Source organism: Quercus robur, chromosome 7 (genome assembly GCF_932294415.1).
Source record: "Quercus robur chromosome 7, dhQueRobu3.1, whole genome shotgun sequence".
NCBI classification, from domain to species: domain Eukaryota; kingdom Viridiplantae; phylum Streptophyta; class Magnoliopsida; order Fagales; family Fagaceae; genus Quercus; species Quercus robur.
The window spans coordinates 12,714,931-12,736,007 of NC_065540.1; the positions used below are offsets into that span (position 1 = coordinate 12,714,931).

The following is a 21,077-nucleotide window of genomic DNA, read 5'->3' on the forward strand; positions in this document are numbered from 1 at the left end:
TGCGCTCTACCGGGAAATATTAATCGGTTAACCCCGGGAACTTAATACCCAAAACTTGTTTTTGGCTCTAAGGCAGTTTCAAGAAGGGCATAAGGTAACTGGAACTTTCTGCTGGGCCTGCGCCCAAGGCCGGTATGGGCTTGGGCCCGGGGCCTAGATGGGTCTGGGCCCAAGGCCAGTATGGGCTTTGGGAGCTCGGTGCCGTACAACAACATTTTTACAAATTATTGATATAGCAAATTTTTTATTAGTTTTTATCTGAACCTGCCATTAACATCATTTTTTCACTTACCAATAACAAATTACCATATCAGTAGTTTGTAAAAAAATATTGTAAAATAGTTTGTATCTCTAGTATTGCTCATTATTTTATGAAAAATGCTAGAACTACATAACAAAATTTCACAACAATTTTACAATATTCTTAAAAGAGCTTATTTGAGATGGACTCGCTACATGTGAAATTTAAATTCTTTTAATATCAATTAAAAAATATTATTTTTCTTTAGAAAATTAAAAAATATTATGAAATTGTTATGAATTTTTCTCATATATAATATATCTAGCTTTATTAATGTGATTACCTTTTCTTTTTTTTTCTTTTTTTTTTAATTGTTCCATTTGATAATTCGGTCTTTTTCGTGTATAGGCTTCTTATAGTGGGATTAGGATTTTTTTAGAGTTTTTAGGATAATACTATCTGTGAGGCCCAATAATTTATGGGCCCGGCCCACTTACTCATGGGGAGTCCAAAGGCCCAGGCTAAAGAAGGCTATGGCCCAAACTTGACAATATAAAGCCCAAAATGGCCCGGAGATGCAGCCGAGGACGGTTCAGTCCTCGGCAGACCTAAAGTTCCACCGAGAAGAGGGGCAAAAACGGTATAGGAACAAACTTGAAAGAAGATCCAAAATATCTAGGAAAAGCTACCCTTCCCATGCAGGGCTATGACCTAACCGAGCCGTATTCTTCAGCTTTATCAACCACCCCCAACGACTTTGGGTTTGGGTTGACGGGACAAGTATCAGTCATGGAAAGGTTGACCCTACACGTGGACGAAGGAAAACGAACGCAAGCTAGTATAAAAGAAAAAGTAGGTAATCTGGAGAGGGGGGGGGGCCAAAAAGAAAGGCCTCCCAGTCCACCTCCAGGAGAAAGACCCCAGGGGTGAAAACACCTTTAACACATATGAACACCACAAAAAAAACCCACCGCCGGGTAACCAAGGCCTAGCCTTTCAAACCCACTCTCTACAAATGATATTGTCTGGGCCATTTTACGTGCGAACCCAACACTGTTGTGGTTCGTTGCGTATCGTGTCCCTACACTATCATTTAGATAAGTTGTTTCCATAAAAAGGCTGTTTCTAAAATCTTATAAATTTATTTTCAAACAATTGAAATTAATTTTGATGTGTTATCTTATCGACATTTAAATAGATATTGATTATCATCATTATTTTGGTATTATATAAATTATCTATTGACTAATATTGTAAGGACGCGTTTTTGGACCCTGTACTTAAAGTATGATTGGATCCAAACCCAATAAGCCCAATATAATGAATTTGTAGAGAGTGGGTTGAACAACTAGGCTTTAATGAATGAGATAACAGTTAGAATGAATTTTAAAAGATAATCGAACAAAAATGAATTGGAGTTTATCTAAGTAAATTTGTCATCGGCACAATCCAAGAAAGTCTGTTCTAGTATATATTGATTGAAAATGGTTACAGGTATGGTTTAAACTGCTACAGTGCTTTCTCTTACAAATTTCTGATCCCCTTCTCTCATTGCTCCCTTCTCCTTTTATACTCTTTTCCCTTTTCATCTCTACCCTCTACGTGCAGACCAGATGGTGGGTACTTGATACTTGTCCCATCAGCCCCCTCCTAAAGTCTTTAGGTAGTATATGTAAGACTCAAAGCCACTGTTGAGGTATCACCTCCATATTAATGCGGCCAGAGAGTTAGCTGCAAAACATTTAATGCAGTGGTAGCAGCTTTCTTCTTAGATATTTTAGGACTCCCCTATATCCTTTGTTTCTGCAATGCTTATCCGTGCCAACAGAACTGCCTAAAACATTCACTCGAACGGTAGACCACCTCTACGGACCTCGACTTTGGTCAACCAGGGAGGCATTCATCCTCGGCACAACCCCCTGGGCCGTTATGATCAAAGCTGATTTCTTCATTTTTTAACATGGGCTCTCTTGACAATGGTTACCCTCCTCGGACACCTTCCAGTCCTCAGCTTGGGCCTTAGGCCTATTATATACATAAATAATGAGCTCCTGAGCAAGGTTTTCAGACCCGGACTGTTCATTGAACCGTAAAAGGGAGAGGTTCAAGGTTTTTGAGGTCGAACGAGGTCGAACCGGGGTCGAACCGTGATGACGTCATAATTAATTTAATAATTAATTAAAACTTAAATATAGATATTAAATTTATAAAACTAGCAAAATTGACAATATATCTATATATGTGAGGGAAATTTAATGATTTTCAAGCATATATTTAATAATTAAATAAGAAAGTTAATAAAATAAAATAATAACCATGAAAACATTAAAATTTATGATTAATTTTTGAAGTAAATTTGAATATCTTTGAAGGATTTTAATTATAATTTTTTTTATTCCTTGTAAGAGATGGATAATTTAATCAAGTAGAATAAAATTGTAAAAAAAAAAAAAAAATTGCTAGGGGTTGGACCACATGGTTCTCACCGGTTCGTGCGGTCCAACCCCGGTTTTAGCGGTTCACGGAATTAACAAAAAATCCGGTTCTTTAGGCTTAAAAAACCGGTTTTCATCCCGATTCCCGGGTTTCACGATCCGACCTTCCGGTCCAGTCCGGTTCTGAAAATTATGCTCCTGAGCCCAATACCCCTACAGTTATCATCATCATTATTTTGGTATTTATATAAATTATATATTGATTAATGATTATCATCATTATTTTGGTATTTATGTAAATTATTAATGATATGGTAAAGTCTAATATAATTTTATCAAATAAATTGATAGAATTTTAAAATTTTCATAATAAAATTACCTTAAAAATTTAAATGACCTTAATCTTTTGATATCATTTATATACTCTTGTACAGTGTACTTAAGCCTTGCCCAATATGTAGTCAAATTAAACTTGGGTTCACTTGTGGCCTATGATAAAGAACAATCTTCATTAAATGGACTTCATAGGTTAAAATACCACGTGTCTATATATATGGAGTCTTTGTTAATGGGTATCTTTAGGAAAATTGTTAATTAATAAACCATTTTAAAAATATTTTGAAACTCTTTTATGGGAAATATAATCAAAATAATTAAAATAATTTTTTCTTTTCCCATACATGCTTTGATATTTAAAAAAAAAAAAAAAAAAAAAAAAAAAAAAAAAAAAAACTAACTGAGACATATATATATATATATGAGATAGGTTCAAGTTACACCTGGTATAACTCTTATAGAGTTACACATTTTTATAGCCATTGATTTTCAAAATATCTAATGGTTAAAAAGAAAACATCATTATACATATTATTATTAAATACTTACCTAATTAATATCATTCTTATTATCTTTCTCCTTATTAATTACACTCACAAATCTACTAACTTTTAGTGGGAGAGAAAAAACAAACAGTAAGTATTGCTCCAATCTACCACCACCTTCTCTCTCAACTTGTGACTCATTTTCTCATTCTGTTAATTAGGAACAAAATTTTCATATTCTCTTTAACTGTTTTGTTTATTGGCTTTGTGCTCACCGACAATTGACTTAGGAATTTGATAGAGGTATATTCTTTAGCTTGATTACAAGAATAAATATTAGAGAGCAAAAACTAAGAGAAAACGCCATCCAATTTTTCATTTCAATTATTAAATTGCTAAAAAATTTATTAAGAGGAAAAAAAGGGAATGAAGGAATGATAAGAATCAAATCAACAGCACTCCAAGCAAGCAAAGTGATTGACTTTCAGTTTCATCTCTTTGTTATTCCATCTCCAGGCCGAAGTCCATTTACTCCACCTCTTCAATCTTGCTCCTCGTTGAAGACCACCTTAATGGTGTTTGGAGAGTGAAATTTATATATTAAAAAAAAAAAATCAAAATTTATAATATGAATATGATCGAAACTTCTCTACCCAAAATACTTTTCCTCTGGTACTACTTCAACTTCTTTTCTATCCATTTATATGTCCTTAACTGTGTCAAAAACCAAAAACAATATAAAGAGAAAAGATTACATAAATACGTATTAGAGAGAGAGAGAAAGAGGGAGAGAAATAAGTAAACCTTTTTTGGGTTAAGAGATAAATATGGAATATCATAAATAAGGAATAATAAATGAGATCCTAATCTCAGTATTAATGGAGAAATTATAGGGTACTCTGGTGGACCACGTCATTTGTCCACAATTTCACTAAAAAACTTCTACTTGTTTAAAATTGTTGAGTCAATAATTAATTTTTGTTTAAAAAAATTTTCTAACAAACAATTTTAAACAGGTGGAAGTTTTTTAGTAGAATGGTGGATCACATCACTTGTCCACCATGTGGATCTTATAATTTCTCGTATTAATGAGTGTTTTTTTTTAACTGTTGGATTTACTTAAATCCAATAGTTTAGAAAAGATGTAACTCTAAAGAGTTATACTAGATGTAACTTGAACCTATATATATCCCTCTCTTTTTATATATATATATATATATATAGAACTCCTCTTGTTATAGATTTCTCCGGTTGGCTAAAGGATTTGCACACTGATTTGCTTCCTTGTGAAAAGCGTTATTTGTCATCATTGCTCCGGAACAATCCTGCCATCATGATAACGTGACAAGGCAGGGGTGTTGCATGCCATGTTGACTATTGAAGATCAAGCTTTTTCTGCAGCATCATGATAACGTGACATGCAATACATTTAGCAAACAACTTGACCAAATTGCTTCATTGACAATTTAGGTGGTTGTTATGAATAATAATAATAATAGTAATTGTGGTAAATGTCTCCTGCGTAATCCTCAATCCTCAGTAACTCTCTATTTGCTCTTATTCTTTAGTCCTTTGCTCTTGCAAGGGAATTAGGTAAGTACTTCCTAGATAACCACCATATGGGTATGCATTCCTTTTTTGCTTTGTTTTTTGGGGGAAAAAATTGTGATAACTTCGAGCCCATTAGGCATCAGCTTCAAATTTTAGTTTTTATATACAGCTTTTTAAAAAACTACTTTTTCCGCTTTTTCTCACTTTTTCAATTTTTTTTAAGGTACAAAGTATACTTTAACATACTTTAAGCAAAAAAAATTCAGCAAAAAATTAGATAAGCTATTCCCAAACAGATGTTTCGCATCATCTTAGAAGAAATTGTTTACGAATTGCCTAGAGTTGTGATTAGGTAGTCACCTCCATCTTTTCTACTACCTAACTAGTTCAACCATCAGAATAAATGTGCACTACTTTGTACTCATTGGTCATATGATATTATAGAGAGCTCAATGCTCAGGGTGAAAAACTTTTATTTTTTTTCTGTTCACCAAACAGTTCTGTATGAAGCTAGGCAGCTAAGCTAACAACGTTAGCTTCTAAATCCATATCTGAAAATCTTTTGGTCTTGTAACCCTCACAGAACTGTCTAACTTTGTGGTTCTCCTTTTGATGTAAGAAAAAAACTTTTGTACTCTTTGGTAGAAGGGATCGCCAAGAGGAGCATTCAGAGAGAATTACCATGCACCTGGCAAATAAATCAATGACAGACAACACCTATTTCTTCTCTGGTTCATTTTAGTAAATCCAGAAACTTTGCATCTGAGTAAAAAAAAATTCATCCATTGTCAAACAACATTGCTTTCAAATAACTAGATCATAATGAACCCTATTAACCTTTCCTACATGTAATATTCATTGACTAACATAGATAATTAGATACAAAAACATAAGCGGATACAACAATATGGTGCTTGAGGCAATCCCCCTTGCAATTGCTTCTGAGAACCTCATTACAGATGTACTTGTTTTTCTGAAAAATAGTTTCCCCAAAAATTGAAGACTCTCATACAGATAGACTTAACAATCTGAACAAGTAGAAGACAGATAAAGAAAGTTTACAGAACCCCATAACTCCCCCCCCCCAGCTGATAGCTCTTCCAATAACATCATACAATGTAGATTTCTAATGCAGAATATAGCTAAATGTATCCTCTATCTAGGCAACAGATCGCTCTCAGTTTTCCAACAAACGAGGCTGCTTCTGTGAGGCACGACCTTCGATTCATCCTTGATATTTATTTTGAACGTTTTCAACTCCATGTGCTTAATCTCATATAGATAGATGCGACCATCATTCTTGGAATTCTCATGCTTAAACATCATTACTTCACCATTCCTTAAACTAGCCAGGGCAACAAGTTTGTGAAAATTTGGCAAAGAATGTTCGTATTTGTTGGGTAATGAAGGATTCTTCGAGACTGTATAATTTACAGACTCTGAAAGAATACTATGTTTCTTGACCCAAACCTGTGCAGCAAAATCTTTCAAAATCCAAACATCAATTTTTATATTAGAGACATTGTACACAAAGGAAAGATATCCACCCATCTCCAACAAAGAATATCTTTTCCTGTCAATCTTCTTTCCAGGAGTTGGAAGATACGTTTTCCTTGGTGTTTCATCATTCACATCCATAGAAATAACATATTCCTTCGAACTAACATACCAATGCAAAACCTGCCCATGTATTGACACAGGGTCACTCCAGTGAAATGTGTCAAGGTTAAAAGGCCGCTCATGTGGCTCCTTGAATGGACCAGGAATGCATTTCCATTTGTTATCGGAACAACCTAAGGTGAAAATCTCATATCCAAAACCATCGGCATAAATGTGCACCACTTTGTACTCTTTGGTAGAAAGGCTAAATCCAAGCGCCACTCCACATGTTTTATGTGGGCAACCGGAAGGGCATTGAGGGAGAATAGCCTTGCACTTGGTAAGAAAATTGATGACATTTAGCTTCCCTTCAATTTTTGGATCATTAATTAGAAGCAATCCATTGCAACTAGACCTAATCCTTCCCATTCGAGCCAAACCAAAATTATCTAACTTGAAGTCAAACTCTTTTTCATCCATTCTCAACGATGTTGCTTTGAAATATGAGCGTTTCTTGACTAGTATCAGCAATTCGGCTTTACTGTGAATAAAATTTTGGGCAATGAACATTTTGCTAGAGATTATATCATGCCATGACTTGCATAAATACCTGTACTTTTGAAGATAATCAGCTGGAATCTTTACTATGATGTTATAGATGACAAGTTCAGGAAGATTTGGCAGGGGAGTTTTTTTGTCCTTGTGGTATTTCAGGAGGCTCTTCTCTTTTGTCTTGTAGTGTGTGTAAATATCTTCAGAGTCAAAGATGACATTTTCAATAAGATTTGCCAAAGCTTCTTCTTCTTCTTCTTCATTGCAGTATTGCAGGATGTTCCCTTTCAACTCGTACCTCATTTTTGTTTCCCGTGAAAAATTGAATACTGCAATCTGATACGTACAAAGGGTGAATTTCTAAAGCAATCTTATGTAAGAAAATATAAACTGAATGCACAATTTATGCAAGTTTACAGGCTAAACTGAAGACAACTCCAATTGCACTACTAGTCTGCTAAGCAGACCCATCTGGTTCACAATGTAACAACAAAATAGACAATAGAGAACTCTCAACAAAGTGTGGACAAGCAATTAAATCTTAAGAGTACTGGTTAAGCACATTTAATAAAGGAATAGGCAATTTTTGCAAGGGTGATGCAGTCAGTAGCTTTAAGGTTATGATCCTTTTTTTTTTAGTTTGATGAATGAAAAAACTTTCCATTAGACAGTTTAAAAATTTACAACATTTACAACCAGTTTAGACACTGCAGCCCCAAAACAGCACACCACCACGCCCAATAGCTACACAACTAACAAGAATAACAAACATTAGGGGGATTCTCCTTGAACAACAGAGGACCCTATTCAAAACAGTATGCTTCATCTTACACCAAAACAACCTATGTCCAATGTCGACAGCTATAGCTTGCAATAAATCTTCCTCAGATCTCTCTCTCTCATTTTTATATTTGAGCATTCCAATCAAGCCAAAGATGGCAGATGGTCTCTACTCACTTTATACCCAAGCTAACTTACCAATATTCATTTTCATGGCATCAAGACCAAGACTATTGTGGACATCAATTGGTTTAATTGGTAAAGTATATTGTTGTCAAATTAAAGAATTAAGATCGAAATTTGCCTACATTGGGGGAAGTCAGACAAAGGTCCAGCAAACTTTATGCTGATATCCAGGATCAAAATCACTAACAATATTGAGGATTACAATTATACTCTCAAATTGTCACAAACTTATAAAACCTAAGGTAACCCAAATCCCCAATACACCCTCAGTTGATCTCACAGTAATTAACTCTCTCACTAGAAAAACTGTCTTCTAACTCTCACATGCACCAAAGCTACACCAACAACATATGAATACAGGCTATTAGTTATTACATGCCCTTGTTTAGTTTCTTATCAATGTGAATTGCCACTTTTAATATGAATAATGCACCTCCTCACTCCATTTTATTCTACTAATCAATTTGAGATTCCAAAATCAACTAGGAAACATCTAAACCATTCCCATATGGACTATACTTCTCCTTTTTTTTCTTTTTATAAAAAAAATAATAATAATAATAAAATAAAATAAAATAAAAACCTATGGACTATATCACAACATTAATATAAAACTGATTATTGATGACAGGAAATTTGTGGTTTTGATGGTCAGGAATGAGCTCTTTTTCTTGTTATTGATGACAATTTTTTTTTTTTATGGAGTGGTTTTTCCAGGATCATATGAGGGTTCTACATATAACATATAGTAGTACAAATAACACCAAGCACTAACTAAAACTACTCTTGCACTGAGCAAAAAAAAAAAAAAACTACTCTGTCTAACAATACCTTGCAAGAGTATTGTAATCACGTCAGTAAACTAATATGTAATATCTATATCAGTTTTTAATCTGTGAACTTTTCTTTTCTTTTCTTTTTTTCCTTGAACGAAACCAAATATTGAGCAATATACTATATGTCTACATCATTCACCCAAAATAAAAATAAAAATAAAAAACCCAGAAGAGAAAATTATCCAAAAGTACTTTAAGCGAGAGAGAGAGAGATCATACCTATGGTGAAGCAGCAAAGTGAACTGTTTTTCTTTGATACCAACTCTGTTTAACACACATGACTATGTTGTAAAATAAAAGCTTTATATACGAAACAGAGTTATAGACTTATGGTTGAAGAAGAACGGAACCGACTTTGTTTTAATATCCAGATTCAAATGGGCCGAGCTCAACACTATAAGGGCCCAATTCTGATTTCATCCGAAAATTTGATTTATGGTCCGGTGGGCCCACCAGTCTGACTTTTCGATTTGGCTTTTAAAAAATATGGGAGAAATGAAACAAATATCTTCTTCTTCTTCTTTTTTTTCTTTTTTTTTTTAATGACACTTAGGGTCCGTCTAGGATCCTCTTATTTTGCTGAAATTGAAAACTTTTTATTGAAAGTACTGTAGATAAAGGTAAAAACTAGTTGAAATAGTATAATAGGACTCATAAATAGTACCAAAAAAGTAAGTGAGACCCATGAATAGTAGCAAAAATAAGCTAAATAGTAAAATAAGTTGGCAAAAATAATTTTTTCCAAACGGACACTTATAGTCCTCTAATAATTACTTTTATATTATTTTTCTTGATTTTCATTGTCATATAACACTATGGTATGTAAATACCATCCAAAGTCATTTTAGATGAGATTTTAATTTGAACATTGTGTAATTTGATTCAATTTCTGCGTGTAAATGATCCTAAGGGATATATGTTTCAGCTTTTAATACAAACTAGTCGATGATCCATGCGATGTGTAGGAATAAATAATTATTTTGTATTGATATAATGTATAATTTTTTCTCTATAATTTGTTGAAGATAATTTGTTCTCTCTAAAAATTAAATAGCTTCTATTCGGTCCAATCAGGTCTACTTTGGTGCAATTTGGTCAACTCGGTCAATTTCAGTCCCCTTCAATTCATTTTTAGACTAATTGGGCCTTAAATTGATTCTTTTTGTAGATTTCCTTTTCAAGTTTAGCTAAAAAATTCTTCTTCTTTTTTTTCTTAATTTTTGGGTTGAAAAGTATGAAATTTTATTATATTTGGGCTAAACTCTTTGGTTTTGAGTTAAAAAAATACAAAGAAAATAGAAATATGAATCCTAAAAATGCAATAAAAATGATAAATATTCAAAAGTCTTATTCGGTCCACATTGGTTCTATTCAATCCATTCCGTCATCTACAGTCTGATTTGGTCTTATTCGGTCCATCAGGTTCTATTCGGTCCTATTTACTCCATTCTATCCACTAAAGTGTTATTCAGTCTTATTTGGTCCTTTCGGTCCACATTGGTCTCATTCTGTCCAGTGTCCACTTCGGTTCTATTCGGTCAACATTGGTCCTATTCAGTCCACTTCAGTCCTATTCGAGCTATTCAGTCCACTATGGTCCTAATCTGTCCATTCATTCTTATTCGGTCCACTTTGCTCTTATTCGGTCCACTTCGGTCATATTCGGTCCGCTTCGGTCCACCTCGCTCCTATTCAGTCACTGCCTCTGGCGTGATGTGGACAAACGCTAAGGACAGCAAACCATTCTAAGGTTTAAGATGATCCAATCTAACACCATTGTCAGAATACTTTGATTAATCTTCGAAGATATATATCATTGACATAAAGACATTTAGATAACTCCAAATCAAAATTCAGGATATGGAACTTACAGTTGGCTAATATTGTTGGAGACAAACAAGATGTGACAAAATCAACCCTTCAACCACAAAAAACCTACACTTACTAGCTCACACAAAAACAAAGAAATGTGACGATCTCAAAAGAATATGACACATGAGGAGGACAAGAATAGTCTCCAATCTACAACTCCGTGTACGTGTAATAAAGATTATTAAGATTAGGGAAATTAAAGCAACCCTTTAGCCACGCATTCCTTAATTATCGTTATTAGGCCATCAATCACCTATAAAAATCATGCATTACTCACTTAATCTGCATATATAGTCAAGCAAATTATAAACAGTGCTAACTAAAAACTCCATACAACTTCAAAATGGCATTTAAGTCACCAACTTCAGTAGCTTTACTCTGCTTAGTAGTGCTAGCATTGGCAATGGGTTCCAATGCTGGTGGAATAGCTATATATTGGGGTCAAAATGGGAATGAAGGCACTTTGGCAGAGACTTGTGCCACAGGAAACTATGACTTTGTGAATATAGCTTTTCTATCCTCCTTTGGAAATGGTCAGGCTCCTATGATTAACCTTGCTGGCCATTGTGATCCATACAGCAATGGCTGCACCAGCTTAAGCTCTGACATAAAATCATGTCAAGCCAAAGGCATTAATGTTATTCTTTCAATTGGAGGAGGGGCAGGGAGTTACTACCTCACCTCTTCTGAGGATGCTAGACAAGTTGCTACTTATCTTTGGAATAACTTCTTGGGTGGACAATCCTCATCTCGCCTGCTTGGTGACGCTGCTCTGGATGGAATTGACTTTGATATTGAAGGAGGCTCCAACCAACATTCGGATGACTTGGCAAGATACCTATCTGGATACAGCAATAAGGGTAAGAAGGTGTACTTAACCTCAGCTCCGCAGTGTCCTTTTCAGATGCTTGGGTTGGTGGTGCCCTTAAGACAGGTTTGTTTGACTATGTCTGGGTCCAATTCTACAATAACCCCCCTTGACAGTACATTACTGGTAGTATTATCAATCTTGAAGATGCATGGAAGCAGTGGACTTCAGATATCCCTGCTACCAAGATTTTCTTAGGACTACCTGCTGCTCCTGCGGCAGCTGGAAGTGGCTTCATTCCTGCAGTTGATCTCACCTCTCAAGTGCTTCCAGCGATTAAAAATTCTCACAAGTATGGAGGTGTTATGCTGTGGTCCAAGTATTACAACGATCAATCTGGATACAGTTCGGCCATCAAGAGCCATGTCTAAATATCAAGATCACTATTTGAGATTCCTATTTAAGTAACTTCCTAGATGGAGGGTTTATGTATCTTCCAATAGTATTCTGTAGTATGGATGTATGATTTATAAATATTATGAATAAAAACTTGGAGAATTGTGTGTTTTTGGTACATGTTCCCTCCTTCCCTTTGGTTTTTCTTGGAGTCTTGCCTCCAATCTTGATGACATGCTTGATTAACATAGATGATTAGATACAAAAACATAGGTGGATACAACCATGGGGTGCTTGAGGCAATCCCCATAGACTATGCCCCTTGCAACCGCTGAGAAGAACCTCATCACAGATGTACTTTTTTTGAAAAAAAAAAAAGGTTCCCCAAAAGTTTAAGACTCATACATTAGACTCAACTCTCTAAACGAGTAGAAGACAGAGAAATGTATGGGATTAGTATCTTCTGCTCTAATACTATGTTAAATTACCGATTCTTCCAAAAGCATAAGCTGCTAGGAAATGACAAATTTAATCATAATTTTAACAGGTCTAATCTAATTTTCCAATGCAAAACCTGCCCAGATATTGACTTGAGTCTCTCAAATAGTTTCCTAGGTCCAAGGGCTAGACATCTAACTCCTAGAATGGCACAGGAATGCATTATTTTCATAACAACCTAAGGTGAAAATCTCATGGTAAAAACCATCAAAATAAATGTGCACAACTTTCTACCCTTTTGTCATGAATTCATGATATTATAGAAAGCTCAATGCTTAGGCCTCTAGGTGTAAAATATGGCCTTGTAACCCTTTCAGAACTCTCTGAATTTGTAGTTCTCCTTCTGATGTAACAAAAAAATCTTTGTGCTCTTTGGAAAAAGGGATCGCCAAGAAGAGAATTCAGAAAGAGTTACCATGCACCTGGGAAAAAAAATCCATGATAGACAGCACCCCTTTCTTCTCTGGGTCATTTATTAAAGCCAGAAACATTGCATCTGAATAAAGCTCTTTTCCATTCATTGTCAACCAACATTGCTTTCAAATAAGTAGATCATAATGAACCCCGTCAACCTTTCCAATATGTAATATTCATTAATTAACATAGATAATTAAATACAAAAACATAAGTTGATACAACCATATGGTGCTTGAGGCCTTGATGCAATCCCCATAGATTAAGTATGCCCCCTGAAATCACTAAGAAGAACCTCATTACAGATGTACTTGTTTTTGTGAAAAATAGTTTCCCCAAAAGTTGAAGACTCTCAAAAATCAGACTTTAAGCTATTCCATTAACATCATACAATGTAGCAATCTAATGTAGTATATAGCTAGATGTATTCTCTAGGCAACAACTCACTCTTAGTTTTCCAACAAATGAGGCTGCTTCTGTGAGGCACGACCTTCGATTGACCCCTGATCTTCAACGCAAACCTTTTCAACTCCATGTGCTTAATGTCATATAGATAGATGCAACCATAATTCGTGTTAGTCTTATGCTTAAACATGATTACTTCACCATTCCTTAAACTAGACAGGGCAACAAGTTTGCGAAAATCTGGCAAAGAATGTTTGCATTTGTTGGGTAATGAAGGAATATTTAAAGTTGTACAATTTACTGACCCTGCAAGAATACTATGTTTCTTGAACCAAACTTGTGCAGCAAAATCTTTCAAAATCCAAACATCAATTTGTATATCAGAGACATTGTACACAACGGAAAGATATCCACCCATCTCCAACAAAGAATATCTTTTCTTGTCAATCTCCTCTCCAAGAGTTGGAAGATACGTTTTCCTTGGTGTTTCATCATTCACATCCATAGAAATAATATATTTCTTCGAACTAACATACCAATGCAAAACCTGCCCATGTATTGACACAGGGTCACTCCAACGAAATGTATCAAGATTAAAAGGGCGCTCAAATGGCACTTTGAATGGACCAGGAATGCATTTCCATTTGTTATCGGAACAACCTAAGGTGAAAATCTCATATCCAAAACCATCAGCATACATGTGCACCACTTTGTACTCTTTGGTAGAAGGGCTAAATCCCAGTGCCACTCCACATTTTTTATGTGGGCAACCGGTAGGGCATCGAGGGAGTTTAACCATGCACTTGGTAAGAAAATTGATGACATTTAGCTTCCCTTCAATTTTTGGATCATGAATTAGAACCAAGCCATTGCAACTAGACCTAATACATCCCATTCTCATTCCAGCAAAATCAAGTTTCTCTAACTTGAAGTCAAGCTCTTTTTCATCCATTCTCAACGATATTGCTTTCAGATGCGGGTATGTCTTGACTACTATCAGCAATTCGGTAATACTGTGAATGAAATTCTGGGCAATGAACTTTTTGCTAGAGATTATTTCATGCCATAATTTGCATACACACCTATACTTTTGAAGATATTCAGCTGGAATCTTCATTATAATGTTATAGATGACAAGTTCAGGAAAATTCGGGAGGGGATTTTGTTTTTGCTTGTGGTATTTGAGGAGGTTCTTCTCTTTCATCTTGTAGTGTGTAAAAATTTCTTCAAAGCCAAAGATGACATTTTCATAAAGAATTGCAAAAGGATTTTCTTCTTCTTCTTCTTCATTGCAGTATTGCAGGATATTCTTTTTCCCTTTCAACTCGTACCTCATTTTTGTTTCTCCTGAAAAATTGAATACTGAAATCAGATATGTACATAGGGGAAATTTCCAAAAGCAATCTTATATTAGAAATATAAACTGAATGCACAATGTATGCAAGTTTGCAGGCAAAAGAGAAGACAACTCCAATTGCTCTACTAGTCTGCTAAGCACTAAGCAAATCCATCTGGTTCACAGTACAACAAGATAGACTGGCTTACAACAGTTTACTCTCAACAAAGTGTGGACAAGCAATTAAATCTTATAAGTGGTCTTTAAGCATATTTAATTAGGGAATTGGTAATTCTTGCAAGGGTGATGCAATCAGTAGCATTGAGTTTGTGATCTTTTTTTTTTCTTTTTCTTATTTTCTTTTTGATGAATGAAAAAACTTTCGATTAGACAATGTAAATATTTACATTTACAACCAGTACAGACACTGCAGCCCCAAAACAGCACACCACCATGCCCAATAGCTTCACAACTAACAAGAATCAAAAACAGAATGCTTAACATCTTACACCCAAGCAACCTATATCTAATGTCAGCAGCTATAGCTTGTATCAAATCTTCCTCAGATTCAGCTCTCCCATTTTATATTAGAGCATTCCAATCAAGCCAAAGATGGTAGATGGTCCTAATATACCAAAGCTAACTGAGCAATAGTCATTTAAAAACTATTACCTTCCCACTTCTTAAGATCCCAATCCAGCTTTTTTTTTTCATGGCACCAAGACCAAGACTATTGTGGGGCAGTTGGTTCACTTGGTTGAATTGGTATATATTGTTGTTAAATGAAAAACTCAAGATTGAATCATGCCTATATTGGGGGAAGGGGATCAGGTCAGACAAAGGTTCAGCAAACTTTATGCATATATCCACGAGCAAAATCAACGAACAATAATTAGGATTACATTTATATTTTATACTCACAAATTGTCACAAATTTATAAACATAAGCTAACACCCATAGTTGATATCAGACTAATAAACTCTTGCAGTATACAAAACTTATTCTTCTAACTCTCACACACACCAAAGCTACCCCACCACTTATGTATAGAGGTTGTTTATTTCCTTATCGAAGTGAGACTGCCACTTTTAATATGATCAATGTACCTCCTCACTCCATAGTATTCTACTAATCAATCTGAGATTCCAAAATCAACTAGGAAACATCTAAACTATTCCCATATTGACTACTCCTTTTTTCAAAAGACCTATGGACTATATAACTAATTAATATATGTGTGTTTGTGTGATATATATATATATATATATATATATATATATATCAGTTTTTTAGCAGTGCACTTTTCTTTTCTTGAACAAAATTTAATATTGATTATTAGCAATATACTATATCATTCATTCACCCCAAACAAACCATGAGAAAACTACCCAAAAGTACTTTAAGAGAGAAAGAACATGCCTATGGTGAAGCAGCAAAGTGCACGGTTTTTCTTTGATACCTACTCTGTCTTAACACATGAAGGAGATGTTGTAGAATACACCTTTATATACAAAACAGAAGAAGAAGAAGAAGAGAGGGAACCGACTTTATTATACAAATTCCAACTGGGCCGAGCTCAACACAATAAAGGCCCAATTCTGATTTCTTCCAATGAATTGATTTATGGACCCACGGGTCCACCAGCCGACTTTTCTCTTTTGCTTTAAATAATAGAAAAAACAAATCTCCTCCTCCTCCTCCACCTCTTCTTCTTCTTCTTCTTCTTTTTAATTACACTTAATTAGTCCTTTGATAAAAACTAATTATTTTTCTTGATTTTCATTTTTTTCAAGGTAATTCTTGATTTTCATTATCATATAACCATGGGTGGAGCTATAGCAAGAGTAGAATTTGAGGGTGCATATGGAGTTGTTAATAAGAGTAGAATTTTATAGATAATTTTAAATTTCTCAAATTACCTTTAATAGAGTTTTAACTTAAGTAAATTATTAACTATCTTAATAGTTAATGAGTCATCACATTAACGTGTTAATTTTATCACATAAAATACATTCATACATATATAATTTGAGTAACTTAGTATAAGCATATGCCCCTATGATACATGGTTTGATTAAAAATATATGTGAATACAAAAATATTTTAATAATAATAGTGTCAGTGATGGAGCTTGCATGTTGGCATTAGCCTCTCTCTCTCTCTCAATAGTCGAAGTTTATTAAATGGTGTTTCACCAATTTTTATTTTAAGATTTAATTTGTTACCTTTTTTAAAATTGAAGATATTATAAGGTTTAAATGAATTACAAATAAAGTTAAAGTGAAATTTTACCTAAACAATTTCTTTCTATGAGCGAATCCCAATTATATATAACTGAAAGTTGAAGTTAACATATTTAGCACAAAAAAAAAAGAAAAAAAAAAAAAGAAGAAGAAGATTGAAATTAACATGGTCAAAGTAGAGCAGGTACCCAACAAGAAGTCTGAGTCCCACGCCACGTCCATATACGAAGGTATTTTAACTTTTTCAGTTTCCACTCGGCATGAAAAGGACAGCAAAGTCATCATTCTCTCAACTCAACTTAGATATAGCTTCCTCAGAATTGATCGAAAGTCTTTTGTGTGCCTCATGATAGGTCACAACGTGCATCTTTTTTTTTTTTTTTTTTTTTTGAAAATGTCACAACGTGCATCTTGTTTCTTATTAAACTGTCAATTACTCATATCACCACTATCTTTGGCTCTTTCTTTTCCCGTCAGCTTGTACGAAAAATTCTTGTTGAGACGGGCGCATGCGCCCATTATCTCACAAGATAACATCTTCCGCTTGTATACTTATTATCTATTTATATTTATATATAAATAAGATTCCTTTTTTTAAAAAAAAATAATAATAATTACACAACAGCTACAAAAGGAAAAAAAAAAAAGTGTCTAGTGAGAATTTTAAAATAGTTTTGGATAAACTATTGTAAGGACTCAATTTGTAACGATCCCAAATTGGTGTTGGGTTCGAACGTTAAACGCCCAAACAATAAATTTGTAGAGAGTGGGCTAAAAGGTTAGGCCTTGGTGAACAGACAGTCGTTAATCATGGTGTTCATAATGATTGCACAGAGGTAAACTGAGCTTGTCCAAGAAGACTTTCTCTTCGGCACGGCCTAAGTGGCTCCGGTCATTGGATCTCGACCGAGGAGCTTAATGTTCTTATTATTCCTTATACACTAGGTTACAATGGTCCAAGAGACGATACATAATACTCTTTATTTCCCCCCCCCCCTCTTCCCGTGGATGAATTTTTACATTATATAGCCCCTCTCAGTTGATCCTGACCTTCCATCTGTTGATCAGACAGGTAACTACTCGAGTGCTTGTCCCATCAGCCGCCTTCCCCCACTTTTTATTAGTTGCAATAACCGAAGCAATACTGTTTAGGGGTCTTTTCCCATTAATGTGGCCAAGACGTTTGTTGACGCATTCAATGCGGAGATGACAGCTTTTCCTTGGACCGCTCCCACACTGTACCCCCGTGCAAGCCCTACTGTACTCGTCTTTTCTTCTGGGAGCGCTTTGGGGGCTGCTTTTGATGGCGTGTCGTTCTTCCCTTCTAGGTTTTGGGATGCTGAGGACAGGATCATCATCAACTGCATTTCTAGGCCATTTGGACTTTCGCTGCATGTCCTCGGCAACGTCTCTCCTCGGCGCGGGCCTTGGGCCCTAATGTAAAGTGGGCCGAGGTCACAAATTCTCTGACCCCACAACTATATATTTTGTCCATATCCTTTATACAATTATGTGATATCTAACCTTTCAGTGTCTTGTCAATTTAATCTATACCGTTATCCCTTTGAATGAAATTGCTAATGTGATAAATGGCTAAAATAAAAAATTAGTTTATTGCCACATAAAAATAAACTAATTTTTTATTTTGGTCATATTTCATGCCCTCAATTTCCATTCAAGAGATCAGGGACGAAACCATGTATAAGAAGAGGGGGGCTGTGCCCCCCAAATTTTTTTTAAAATATTAAATAATATGCATATATTTAAGATTTTAGAAAATAAGTTCATGAAAAATTATATATGCCTCTCTCAAGAAAATTATATTTGCCCCCCTCAACTTCAAATTTTAGTTCCGTCCCTGCAAGAGATAATGGTATGAGCTAAATTGACACGATACTGAAAGATTAGGAACCAAATTGACACAGTTGAAAAGTTATAGACCAAATTGAAATATAGTGTAAATGATAGAACCAAATACATAATTTACCCAATATTTTTACATGATTACGTGGTGATTTGTGATTGATTCACAATAGACCGATTGAGAATTTGCTTATTTTTTTGTAACTTATTTGTATAATATGACACTAAGACAAAAAGCTAAAACTAACTTATTTTCATACCCAAAAAAAAAAAAATTGAAACTAAAAAAAATTGAAACTAAGATACAAGATAATGTAAGACCCACAAACAGCTGTAAATAAAAAAAAACTAGCTTGTTATCAAATGCGGAGATAAAACTTCGACAAGTTTAGGGAATAAATTGAAGAAAAGAATGGTTATCTTTAGAATTGCTTTGAACATTTTAACATTCTTTCGGCATGATAAACCTAAAAAGAAAATTATTAAACTAGTTGAAAACAGGCTGGGACCATTCTTTTAAGTTTTAAGTACATAAACAAAACTGGACAAGACGACAAATAAAAAATGATATCTTGGGGAAAAAAAATTCTAGGAGCCTTTGCATAAAGATATCCACAAAATTCCAGGACCTTTTGCAGAAAGTCCTGCCAATAATATGGAACAACTTACACGACACGCACGCTCTCTGTGACTGTGATGCCCATAGTATATGAATACGACCAAAGCTAAGCTCGTCTACTAGTTTCCACTTTTCCACATTGCTTTTTTTTACTGTGAGCCCTGTGAGTGAGTGTGAGCTTCGTAAGAGTTAAGAAGAGCTCCTTTGTCCTTAAGGGGAGTGAGTGAGTGACGAGTGACCCGTGAATGTTGATGCGAATTCGAAGTATATAAACTTAGCACGCACGGCAATTCGGTGAACGTGTCCAATTTGGTTTTGTGAGTCACAACCCCAAGTTACTATAATACAAATCATTTATCTTACTTTTTTATACTTTATATTATAGTATTCTACTCATTATGGTAATTATGGTTTTTTTTTTTCTTTTAGTTTGAACTTTAAACTTATAGCGATCGAATTCTAATTATTGTTCTTTATCGTTAGACCAAGACACCATTTAGCTTTTGGTGCAGGCGAAGATTGAACTCAGAACTCTTATTTAACTTTTTTTTTTTTTCTTTTTTATACAAGATAGAAATTTGACTGTGACCTAATCTAAGTGAATATGTGTGTAAAATTCCCTCTTAGAGACTTAAACCTCAGTTTTTACCCCTCACACCCTACAAGCACTTATAAGTGACCATCGCACCAAGGATATGCAGTGGTTTATTCAACTATTACTAATTGAGCTAACTTAAACACATTTGTGGTATAGCATTAAATATTTGATTAAATACAAGTTTTTATTTTGGTTTTTATGACAAGAGTTTTATATATTTTGCATTTCCAACAGAGATATTTATGATTGAATTATTTTCATTTTAATAATAATATAAAATGAAAATAAAAACTAAAAAGCTTCTATTCCAACGTGGGTAGTCCCTTTATACTTCACTAACCACAACTTATTAGATGTCATATATTTTTTAAATTATAATGTAAGTATACTAGTAAAAAATCAAACATATGACATGTTGTAGTTAGCAGAGTATAAAGTGAAGACATTTTTTTTTTAATTAATAAACAAGGGTATTTAGATCTCTTCGAGTATTTAACTATTTTTTTGGGTATGTGCAGTCTCCCTATCCCACATACACCGAGTTATTACACAAAGAAATCCCTTGGGGATGGCCCCAACGTGATGGCAAGAAGTTTCAAACTAAAAATCTCATGAATATCATGAGTCCTTAAGAATCACTAAACCAATCCCTTGAAGTTTAAAATGAACACTCTTAGTGAGATAAATGATTGTTGTTCAATAAATGAATATCTGTTTTTGTTTTTAATTAATGATATATCAATTTATAAGCATTTTATAATAAAATTTGTAATATTCTTAGCACAACTCTTGTGAAAAAATAAGTCAAAATGTGCATGGTTAGAATCTTTGATACCATGTTAGAATTAAGAAAGCCATTCTATTGTATTTGATGATGAAAACTATACATGAAACTGTTTTATATATAAAGAAATATGAACGCAATACTATTATATAGAAAGACATATAAATGCAATACAAATAATATGAGTGATAGATAAGTTATAATGGGCTAGAGTTTAATGATTGTACAAGAACATGCAC

General features: G+C 34.3%; 2 protein-coding genes and 1 pseudogene across 2 annotated transcripts; 1 reads left to right on the plus strand and 2 right to left on the minus strand.

Annotated features, from left to right (window-relative positions):
- Window positions 1–5,956: 5,956 nt before the first annotated feature.
- Window positions 5,957–9,388, minus strand: LOC126692304 (F-box protein At5g49610-like). Its single transcript, XM_050387866.1, has 2 exons — window positions 9,221–9,388; window positions 5,957–7,535 (listed from the first exon to the last, which is right to left on the minus strand). The coding sequence occupies exon 2, from the start codon at window positions 7,500–7,502 to the stop codon at window positions 6,204–6,206; it is 1,299 nt and encodes a 432-aa protein (XP_050243823.1). The 5' UTR covers window positions 7,503–7,535; window positions 9,221–9,388; the 3' UTR covers window positions 5,957–6,203.
- Window positions 9,389–11,174: 1,786 nt separating this feature from the next.
- LOC126692305 (acidic endochitinase-like) lies at window positions 11,175–12,255 on the plus strand (annotated as a pseudogene).
- A 1,152-nt stretch (window positions 12,256–13,407) lies between these two features.
- Window positions 13,408–14,730, minus strand: LOC126691030 (F-box protein At5g49610-like). Its single transcript, XM_050386113.1, has one exon. The coding sequence runs from the start codon at window positions 14,728–14,730 to the stop codon at window positions 13,408–13,410; it is 1,323 nt and encodes a 440-aa protein (XP_050242070.1).
- Between the last annotated feature and the right edge of the window lie 6,347 nt (window positions 14,731–21,077).

Coding starts and splice junctions, on each gene's coding strand:
- LOC126692304 (XM_050387866.1), bottom strand. CDS start 7,502: ATGAGGTACGAGTTGAAAGGGAACATCCTGCAATACTGCAATGAAGAA.
- LOC126691030 (XM_050386113.1), bottom strand. CDS start 14,730: ATGAGGTACGAGTTGAAAGGGAAAAAGAATATCCTGCAATACTGCAAT.